General features: G+C 45.8%; 1 protein-coding gene across 4 annotated transcripts in view; it reads right to left on the bottom strand.

Moving 5' to 3' along the window:
- LOC124048290 overlaps positions 1-11,308 on the bottom strand; it is a 90,158-nt gene that overhangs the window by 59,692 nt on the left and 19,158 nt on the right. For 3 of the 4 annotated variants that reach the window (XR_006841198.1, XM_046368927.1, XM_046368926.1), the window contains exons 2-5: positions 5,395-7,908; positions 4,895-5,012; positions 4,114-4,630; positions 703-1,233 (exon numbers count right to left, since the gene is read on the bottom strand). Coding sequence is in view for 3 of the 4 variants with exons in the window: in XM_046368927.1 (XP_046224883.1) it covers positions 703-1,233; positions 4,114-4,630; positions 4,895-5,012; positions 5,395-7,686 (3,458 nt within the window). In the remaining variant the exon portion in view is untranslated. The remainder of the gene's footprint in view (positions 1-702; positions 1,234-4,113; positions 4,631-4,894; positions 5,013-5,394; positions 7,909-11,308) is intronic. The other variant, XM_046368928.1, reaches the window with a different exon arrangement.

The following is an 11,308-nucleotide window of genomic DNA, read 5'->3' on the forward strand; positions in this document are numbered from 1 at the left end:
TATAGTCACACATACCAACACACACACTCACACCGCATGCCGTCATGGAAACCAGCGGTACGGTGAGGCAGACAGCCTCCTAGCGACCTTCACTAACAGCTCTGCTCCAAAATCGCACTGCAGCAGGTGCTGTGTCCCAGCAGACAAGCCTGGGACTGGCGCTTTTGGAAACTGATATTGTTAGGGGAAGACTCTAAAAAAGTAGATTTTCAATGTGCATATACAGTACATAACATATGCACATTATGATCCTCAGTTATTACGTTGTCCTCTAATACTGTACATGGACAATAGAGTATAATATAGTGATTTGTTGTTTTGTATTTCATCTTAGATTATACCATACTGTATGTTCTGAATAGAAGCCTACCTTGGCTTTACTTCGTCTATTAGAGTAACCTCATACCCATTAGGCAAGAACTGGTTGAATCAATATTGTTTCCACATCATTTCAACCAAAAACGTGGAAAACTTATTGGATTTGTCTTTTATCACCCAACTTTTAACCTAAATTCAATGACAGGGTGATATTTTTGGTTGATTTCATGTTGAATTCATGTTAGTTGACAATTCAACCAAACGTAATTCAAAACTAGACGTTAATCTGACGTCTGTGCCCAGTGGGTACTTTATGTCAGCAGCCTATCGGGTCTGGCCTTTCATAAGGTACTACATCAGAGCAGTAGTGATGACATCACTGACCTGTGGAAGGAGAGGGAGGGGTTGCTGCTGTATGACATCACTGACCTAGGGAAGGAGAATGTGGGGTTGCTGTACCAGCTGCTCCCCAACATCCGTGCCCCGCCCCCTCCCCCTCGTGGGAGTGTGTCCTCCGAGCCACTGCTCAACCTTTCGCTGGAGGGGGCGCGCGTGGCGTCTGAGTCGCCTGTCACCGTGACGATTGAATCTGATAGGCTTGTCCCCCTCTCACAGTGGGCCAGTGGGGCAAAGCTCAACTTGACAATGTGCCGGGCGCTCTGACAGATCATCTGACCTCCCTGGATCTCTGGGGTCAGTGTGGGAAGGTCAAAGGTCAGGACCGTCTGGGTGCTGGAGGTCAGCAGCTCCTCGCTGTCCAGGCTGCAGTAGGATGTGCCCTTGGCACGATGTGACTCCATTATGCTCTCAAAATGGCGGCTGAAGGTGTCCTCAGTCGTGCCTGCCAGACGAGGACCCGAAACCAGGATGGGTGACTTGAGGGCCGGGAGGTTGTCGAAGAAACTGTCCAATGGCCTAGATGGAAAGAGAGAAATAGGGAAAGAGGATAACAACCAAGAGTGAGGCACAGGAAGGCTCTACTTCAGGGATGTCAAACTAATTTTTATTAATTTATTGTATCTGGGTCCATATTGTCCATGAGTTTCTAGTAGAAGATAGACCATATACTTCAAAAGAAAAATAGCCTAGATAATAGGCAAGCATCTAATCCACAATGGCTATATTTTCAATTAACTCTGAAACCATTCCAACTATTGACTTTTTCTACAACTGCCACCAGTTTGAAGGCAAAACACTGACAGCAAATACATATTGACATACTGACATAGTAAAATAAAGTGTGTAAACCAGAAATATAAAGGATATTTCATGCTGAAACCCTCATATTAAACACCAATGGTATTGACTAAGTTGATTATTTATATTTAGGATAAAGATTTTCAGCTTTGTCATTTTATTTCATATTCTAAAATCATCTTATTTATTATTTCATATATTTTACATGTGATAAGGCCAGAGATAATCTGAAGTACCCAAAAATGCCACTAAATATCCTGTGATAGATATTTGAAAGATACCAAAATTCTGGTACCCTCCCTTTGCAACCCTAAATATATATATATATAGTTACCATTGTTTTTTTTAAATTCTCAAATCATTTACAGACTAGATTGGACCCCTTCCGTCCTGCGTCCGTATGTTTGACACCCCTGTTCTACTGGGTCTCTTAGTACTGTCTAATATTCCGAATGAATGGATCTCAAATTAATTTATTTGAGGGTGAGTCTAGTGAGTCTCCCTGGAAACGATGTTAGCTGAAAAACTCATTTGAAATACTATTCCAGTTTTTTGAATCGCTTTGGTACAATTTTCACAAGCACGTGGTGAATTTTCGAAATTCTGAATACGAGACTTGAAATTGGTAACTATTGTAATGTAGCCAATTTTCAATAAAATGTTTTATTGTGCATAAATGTTGTTTGTAGACATCTTTCAATACACAACAAATGATGCAAAATACAATTTTACTGTGAAACATAATGAGTACATTGGTGTAATCACCAAAACGCAACATAATATTTTCTCAATATCAGCCAGTTAATCAAATGGCAAATATTTTTTCAAAATTGCCCTTTGAATGTACAGTTTAAGTCGGAAGTTTACGTACACTTAGGTTGGAGTCATTAAATCTTGGTTTTCAACCACTCCACAAATGTATTGTTAACAAACTATAGTTTTGGCAAGTCGGTTAGGACATCTACTTTGTGCATGACACCAGTAATTTTTCCAACAATTGTTTACAGACAGATTATTTCACTTATAATTCACTGTTCACTTATAATTCACAATTCCAGTGGGTCAGAAGTTGACATACACTAAGATGACTGTACCTTTAAACAGCTTGGGGACAAGGATGGTACTTTTGGGAGAAATGTCCTCTGGTCTGATGAAACAAAAATAGAACTGTTTGGCCATAATTACCATCGTTATGTTTGGAGGAAAAAGGGGGAGGCTTGCAAGCCGAAGAACACCATCCCAACCGTGAAGCATGGGGCTGGCAGCATCATGTTGTGGGGGTGCTTTGCTGCAGGAGGGGCTGGTGCATTTCACAAAATAGATGGTATCATGAGGTAGGAAAATGATGTGGATATATTGAAGCAACATCTCAAGACATCAGTCAGGAAGTTAAAGCTTGGTCGCAAATGGGTCTTCCAAATGGACATTGACCCCAAGCATACTTCCAAAGTTGTGGCAAAATGGCTTAAGGACAACAAAGTCAAGGTATTGGAGTGGCCATCACAAAGCCCTGACCTCAATCCTATAGAAAATGTGTGGGCAGAACTGAAAAAGTGTGTGCGAGCAAGGAGGCCTACAAACCTGACTCAGTTACACCAGCTCTGTCAGGAGGAATGGGCCAAAATTCACCCAACTTATTATGGGAAGCTTGTGGAAGGCTATCGTTCCGTTCCTGCTCCCCTGTTCCTATTCCCCTAATCAATCATTTAAACGTTTGACCCAAGCTAAACAATTTAAAGGCACTGCTACCAATTACTAATTGAGTGTATGTAAACTTCTAACCCACTGGGAATGTGATGAAAGAAATAAAAGCTGAAATAAATCATTCTCTCTACTATTATTCTGACATTTCACAATCTTAAAATAAAGTGGTGATCCTAACTGACCTAAGACAGCGAATTTTTACTAGGATTAAATGTCAGGAATTGTGAAAAACTGAGTTTAAATGTATTTGGCTAAGGTGTATGTAAACTTCTGACTTCAACTGTATATATATATATATATATATATATATATATATATATATATATATATATATATATATATATATATATATATATACCACATTCCTGTGAAAATTGCACAAGTGATTGACTACGGGACACTGTACACTGTAAATGTTTGACCGTAGAAAACTACGAGTGGTAAAGAAAAACAATGTCATCAAACTGCTTTGAGAGGTCTACTGATAAGTCGGTTGCTAGGAAGATCTCAACGTGCGGCCGCAGAAAGAGACACCCGTTCATACATTTGTACTGGAGTTCTTGCTGGAGATCCTGCTCCATCAGTGTTCTTGTGGGAGAAAAGAAATGATGAAACCAACTAAAAACATTAGCACCTTTGTTCCATTCACAAGGACAGAAGCTAGAAATAGATAGCACTCATAGTCTGTAATGAACATGTGAGGATGCATCAATTGGTCAAAATCCTGTCAAACCTGAAATGTGTCTTTCTGTATATCTGCGTTACATGTGTGTGTGTGTATGTGTGTGTGTGTGTGTGTATGAATTTGTATATGTCAGCATATTTGTGTGTGTGTTTGTGTATGATTTTGAGCATGTGTGTGTTTCCACGTGTCGATGCGTGTGTCCATCTCACCTCTTCAGCAGCTGACTGATCACCTGCTGCTGCTGCTGCCTCTTCATGTCCCCCTGCATCCTCACTGAGACCCAGCTCACCACCTCCTCCTCATCCTCCTCGTCATCCTCTTCCTCCTCTTCCTCCTCTCCTTCCACCTCCTCCTCCTCCCCACTCGTTCTCTCATAGGGACAGACACCCAGGGGGCTGCTGCCTGTACCCGATGTGCTTTTCACGCTGCGGTTACTCCCAAACGCTGAGTCGGTGTCCTCCTGCTCAGCCAATAGCACCTCATCGATGTCGGTCTCGCGGTAGCAGCGCAGGGGCACGGCATCCAGGTCCGTCTCCGAGTACTTGAGGGTCCCCCGGATGATGCACGTCTTTGGCGACTCCCCCACCGCCGCTGGGGGAGGAGTCACCAGCTCTACCTCCACGTGCTGCACCTTGTGATTGGCTGAGATGAGGGGGAGGGAGGTGGGGGAAGTGGGGGATTCACTGGACTGGCCACTGGGAGGAGCTGTGGAGGGTTCGATGGTACCTGCCACGATGGAACAGAGGAAGCAGTTGATATCACCGAAAAAGTACCGAAAACCCCTGCGCTACCATGCTAATGTTAATGTTGTTGTTATTGGTTGCTGAACACCGACCTATGTGCGTGTTTTGAACACGTGCTATGATACGTGCTTAAATCTACAGTATAGTGTATATCCAGTGGGAACAGTTAAAGGGTCATAGGCTCAGAGATAAATACTATATATATAGCTCTATGGGTAATAGGTATGGGTGGTAAATATGCTCTCACTTTTCTCCCCCCTGCTGGCAGCCTCCTCAGCGGGTGTCCCAAATAGGAACTCCCACTTGGCACGAGCTATCCTCTGGGAGTGGAGGGAGGGGCCTGGGACTGCAGTGCCACTGTCCGTCTGGAACACACACGCAGACATGTACACATGGCAAATTTAACAAAATACAAGATACATTTGGTTAACATTAATATCTTTAAATTATTATTTTAATGCATATACACTCCCCTACATATTTATTTTGATAGTGAAGCTAAAACTTTGAATTAGGCTCAATACTCCATATGAGGCAACAGTACATAATGTCACCTTTTCGTTTGAGGGTATTTTCATACATATCTGTTTTACCATTAAGACATTTTGACAAATTCACTTATATGTGTTTTAAAGTAGTCATCCAAAATGACAAATCCAAAATACTGGAGAATAGAGACAAATTAAATGTTTTAACTTCACTGTGCAAATAAATATGTAGGGCAGTGTAAGAAGAGAAATGTCTCACCTGTATCCCTGAAGTGGCAGCCCCTGTCTCGTTGCTCTGGTGGCTGGACTGACTGGACTCTGGGGACACACATTCCCTTTCACCTAGGCTGCCCGTCACCCCGCTGGAGCTGCGCGACGAGGACCCCGCTATCCCAATTTGCTCCCTCCCTTGAGGCTCCTCCACCCTCAGCAGGCTTGGCTGCTGCCCTTGTCCCGAAACCTCCTCCCCTTCCCCATCCCCATCCAGGCCCTCGTCCTCCTCTGGGGAGTCCAGCACCACAGGGCCCAGCAGCAGAACCTCCCTCCTCCTCTGCTCAGCCCTCTTCTGCTGGGCCGTGCTCAAGGGCTGCTGACCGGGTCCAGGTCCATGTCTGGGGCTGGAACTGGAGCTGCTGCTCTCCTCCCCTACCAGGTGGCTCCAGGGCTGCCTGGAAGTCCAGCTGACAGGGGCTTCTTCCACACTCTGGCGTATGTAGAGCCTACGGGCCAGCTCAGCACTGTCCCCCCTGTCGAAGCAGGACAAGTCAGCTGTCCTGTCCGGCTCGAAGGACCAGAAATCTCCAGTGTATTGAGGGGGCTGACAGCGGTGCAGCGTGGGGCTGTCGGTGACTCTGAGCTGGGCTCTCAGCAGCCTGGGGTCCCTCAGAGGGGAGCTGGTCTCGGCTGGGGGAAGAAATGGATGGAGGAAGCGTGAAGGCAGGGCTGGGGACACTCCTCCACCCACTACTGTGTCTGATAGGATGGAGCTCTGACCCAGAGCCCACCCTCCTCCGTGCTGTGTCCTATGATTGGTTAGTGTTGGAGTGTTTGTGTCCTGTGTGCGTGATGATGGTAAAGAGTTTCCAGCCTGTTGAGAGTCAGTGTCGTTGGATGCTGGTGTGTGTAGGCCGTGTAAAGGGATGTTCATCTTAACTTTCTGATGCTGCAAATGTTGCAGTTGTGCTTTTGGGACAGAACTGTTGGCTTCTCTGGACATACATCCACAGTTGGGGCTCTCTACTTCGTCTAAAGTGCTGTGCAATGTCAATGAGTTCCTCCTTACCTCTGCTAAAATAGAGGACACTTTAGTAGCCTCCTCAGCTAGCCTCCGGGCCACTTCAGGGCTGTTGGATGGTGAGGAGGGTTTGCTACCACTTAGCTGGTTCAGTACAGTTCCCACCCCTAGTTTATTGCTAAGTTGGAGAATGGTCCCTTGAGGGGAGGAACTGCTGTTACAGGGCTTGTGTACTTGTCTCTGGGTGGCTGGACTCCCTGTGATAGCTTTGTCTTGACCTTCCCATTGGTGTGGGCTCTGGGCCTTGGGCCCCATACACAGCCTGGGTCTCGAGTTAGGAGACATACCCAGAGCGGCCTGGCTAGCATGAGACGAAAGCTGGTCGGAGGCTGGGCTCCTTGGTAATGGCCCGCAAATGGCCCGGTTTCTATCTGTATCCATGGCGTGATTATTGCAGGCGCTGTGGCGTAGGACAGGAGAGCCGCCTGCCCATGACAGGCAACCGGCCTGCTGGTTGTGGTGGGAGCCCCTGGGACTCTGCTCGAGCCCATGAAGAATCTTACTCCTGTGCAGGGGGGAACCAAACCCAAACTCTTCCAGGGCAAGCTGGGTGGCTGCCCTGCCGACGGGATCCAAGACGGGGTGGCAGTGGCTGGGGGAGACTGACGGTTGCTGTTGTTGTTGGATACACCCTGGGGGACGAAACGCTAGTTTGGGACTGGAGCTGCAGGAGGAGCCAGGACTACCCAACCAGATGGGGTCGCTGAGTCTCTTCCGGGGGCAGGTAGGTGGGGATGACCTCTCCTCCCTAGACCTCCTCTGACAGGCAGAGTTCTGTGGGCTCTCCACTCTCTTGACGTTAGCCTTCTCAATGTAGCTGAAGGTGACCACCGAGCGTTTGGCATCACCCCCCACCCCCTGCCCTTTGGAGGAGGGTTTGTGGGGGGTGGTGGTCCTCCCATTTCTGGAAAAGGCTGGGGAGTGGGTCAGTGCTGCTGGTAAACTCTGCCGCTTGGAGATGCTAGGTGACTGGTTGCCATTGCCTTGGTGGAGCTGGAAGCTCACTGTGTGTCTGGAGGGAGACTGAGTGTGAGTGAAGTTATGGGCTAGGCGGTGCGTTTGTACTTTGGTAGGAGTCTGACATTTTGTCTGGCAGGTTAACTTGGACAAAAGCCCAGCTGGCCCATCCTGTGCTGAGGCTGAGTTACTCCCAGTCCCAGGACCCTCCACTCCTCCCCCCAAGCCCCCATTCCCATCCTGCTCCGGGGCTGACCTTACCTCCACGTACAGATGAAGGACTTTTCCAGACTGGGACATGACCTCACACTCGAGGCCAGGAAGAGAGAGAGCGAGTGATACAGAAGACAGAGACTGGCCTCCTCTCCTTTTACTAGGATTTTGTTTGTTTATCTGTTGATGGGGCTGTCACTGTATTTTTAGGACATGTTCCTTCCTACTCAGTAAGACTAAGGACATTATGGGCAAACAGAGGACAAACAGGCCCTTAGGACGGCTCCAGCAGATCTCTAGTCACCATACCTGTGAGGGGGGGGAAGAAAAGCTGTAGTGAGAAGGCAAACAGCTTTTCCTCAGATAACCTAGAAAGGTAATCCATAATCCTTATAGAGTGCTGTACACTTCAACAGACATAGAGGTGTACTACACACAATCACATCCAATCATCCAATCTAGACTTTACAGCTTTGAGATAATTGTCTTAATCAACAACAAAGGAAAGCTGCTTTCCCTGATGACTAAATGCCAACCTTCTGTCTCTCTACCGGTTTAACACAGTGTGTTAGGTGCCCTAGTTATTGAGAATGACATTTTATCCTGATTGGCTGTTAGAATGACCATCACAGTATCTATTCTGACAAGATACTTCAAGGAGTCTCAGTTTAGGAAGCTTTCAGCTGTAGGAAATGAAGACTTGGCTTTCTTAAGAGGAATCCATTAGACAACGATGTAGCGGGAAGGAGACTGAGGACTTTTGTCATTGCTACCCAGGCATATCTTCAGTCAAATACGCGGCATATTCAAACCTGTCATCACCCTCTTCAATCTCACACAGCTCATATCTGTCAAACGTCTAGAATTCCCTCACAAGATCTGTCAGTGTACGTCAGCATGTCACACACCAAGCTGTCCCTCTTTCATCACAAAAGTTTGATCACACACACACACACACAAAATGTTTTTAAACCAAGACTAGCCATATTGAACTATTTGCTGAACAAAAGTCTTTCAGTGAAGAAATACCTGCTGTCCAACCATCAAAAGTGTTTCCCCGTGTTGCTATGAGAAGCTGCACAGAAAGAAGGAGGAACTCAAGTGGAAGAGGGGGACAGATTGGAGCAAAGACTTGCCTTACGGTAACAGTAGGGGAAAGTGTGTGCATCGGTGGGGCTCAAATAGGACTTAACAGAACAAAGAGAATGTGTTTAGGCCTTGGAATCACACACACACACACACACACACACACACACACACACACACACACACACACACACACACACACACACACACACACACACACACACACACACACACACACACACACACACACACACACACACACACACACACACACACACACACACACACACACAATTTTACAAAGACTACTCCTCTATGCCTGCTTAACCCCCTTCTCTGACCCCTACCTCCCTCCACATCAGTTTCATTCCATGCTTAGAGTGCCTTTTGGGTAATGTAATTTTGGCATAAAAAAAATATTTATACTTTTAACATTATGTCATAAAGAGCACATGTTCAACTTCATAACAAACACGTTTTCCTAACTCAAGAGGTTAAATGAAGAAATATTACATTAAACTGACAATTAAAAAGTGACAGGGTTGACCATAACAGGGTTGACAATTTCAGCTTCAATCAGCCATAACTCCCCTTGTGACAGGAGGAATGGAAGCTTGTTGTGCGCGACAAGGAGGGACAATGAAATACAAGCTTGGCAAAACAATTGAACTTGTCAAAACATTTCTAGCCTATCTATCTATGGGTAACAGCGTTGACACGTTATGCTCGACTCACTCAGTTTTCAACCACAAAACACCAGGAAATGACCAAAAAGAATAGAACCAGCTGACCTGCTTTTACAATATGATTTGACAAGCCTATTAGACGTTCAATATTTCTTTTGGAAAAAAAATGACTTTAAAAGGAATAGTTTCACCATATTAAAACGAGAGTTCAGTTCACGTAACAGGGTTGACCTTAAACCTTGGGTACAAATGTATATGAATCCCTCATCGCATGAAATAAACAATCATCGTCAGAAATGACTTTGTCAAAGTGACAAAATAACTAGGGCTTTACAATGATGGTGAAAACGTGGAGAAATGTTGGGGTCAAGTGGGTCGGACAGACATGAGACATGCCAAAACGTGGAGAAATGTTGGGGTTAAGTGGGACGGACAGACATGAGACATGCCAAAACGTGGAGAAATGTTGGGGTCAAGTGGATCGGACAGACATGAGACATGCCAAAACGTGGAGAAATGTTGGTGTCAAGTGGGTCGGACAGACATGAGACATGCCAAAACGTGGAGAAATGTTGGGGTCAAGTGGGTCGGACAGACATGAGACATGCCAAAACGTGGAGAAATGTTGGGGTCAAGTGGGTCGGACAGACATGAGACATGCCAAAACGTGGAGAAATGTTGGGGTCAAGTGGGTCGGACAGACATGAGACATGCCAAAACGTGGAGAAATGTTGGGGTCAAGTGGGACGGACAAACATGAGACATGCCAAAACGTGGAGAAATGTTGGGGTGGAGTGGGTCGGACAAACATGAGACATGCCAAAACGTGGAGAAATGTTGGGGTCAAGTGGGTCGGACAGACATGAGACATGCCAAAACGTGGAGAAATGTTGGGGTCAAGTGGGTCGGACAGACATGAGACATGCCAAAACGTGGAGAAATGTTGGGGTCAAGTGGGTCGGACAGACATGAGACATGCCAAAACGTGGAGAAATGTTGGGGTCAAGTGGGTCGGACAGACATGAGACATGCCAAAACGTGGAGAAATGTTGGGGTCAAGTGGGACGGACAGACATGAGACATGCCAAAACGTGGAGAAATGTTGGGGTGGAGTGGGTCGGACAAACATGAGACATGCCAAAACGTGGAGAAATGTTGGGGTCAAGTGGGTCGGACAGACATGAGACATGCCAAAATTTGGATTTTCTGAGAAAACAGTACATTTATTTGAATGAAAATACACTACTATTGGAATTTTAGTTTAGTTAGTTTAGTTAGACTGTAGATGTATGTGATCCTATTGTTAAATTGCATGATTAATCTCATGATAAAATGTAATCACATTTAAAAAAAAAACTTTATTTAACTAGGCAAGTCATTTAAGAACAAATTCTTATTTTCAATGACGGCCTAGGAACAGTGGGTAAACTGCCTGGTTCAGGTGGCAGAACGACAGATTTTTACCTTGTCAGCTCGGGGGATTCAATCTAGCAACCTTTAACAGTTACTGGCCCAACGCTCTAACCACTAGGCTACCTACCACCCCACACAATGTCTCAAGAACATAAAACGCCTTCTATTCGTGGAACGACCCCTCGCACCTTCATTCAGTGGAGCTGGCACCAACTCACAGGCAATGTAGACGCCTTAATGAGGCTTTTAGACAATTTGTTACAGTCGTTTTACAGCAGTGGGCCCCATGAGGTCCCACTGTCTAAGTGGTGTCAACAGGAAGATAATCTCCTTAACCAGTGTCCTAAACATGACAGCCACTCCTGTTCCTGGTAGCAATGACCTCACCTCAGAGAGCTACTGGCTGAAGAACCACAACTATCAGTTATGTTTGTAGCTGTCAGGCCATCAGCTGAAAGACGACACCTGATGAGCCTCAACTTCATTGACCCCCTACTATCCATTACTATGTCATACCAGGCAGG

The sequence above is a fragment of the Oncorhynchus gorbuscha genome, linkage group LG11 (assembly GCF_021184085.1).
Source record: "Oncorhynchus gorbuscha isolate QuinsamMale2020 ecotype Even-year linkage group LG11, OgorEven_v1.0, whole genome shotgun sequence".
Classification (NCBI taxonomy): domain Eukaryota; kingdom Metazoa; phylum Chordata; class Actinopteri; order Salmoniformes; family Salmonidae; genus Oncorhynchus; species Oncorhynchus gorbuscha.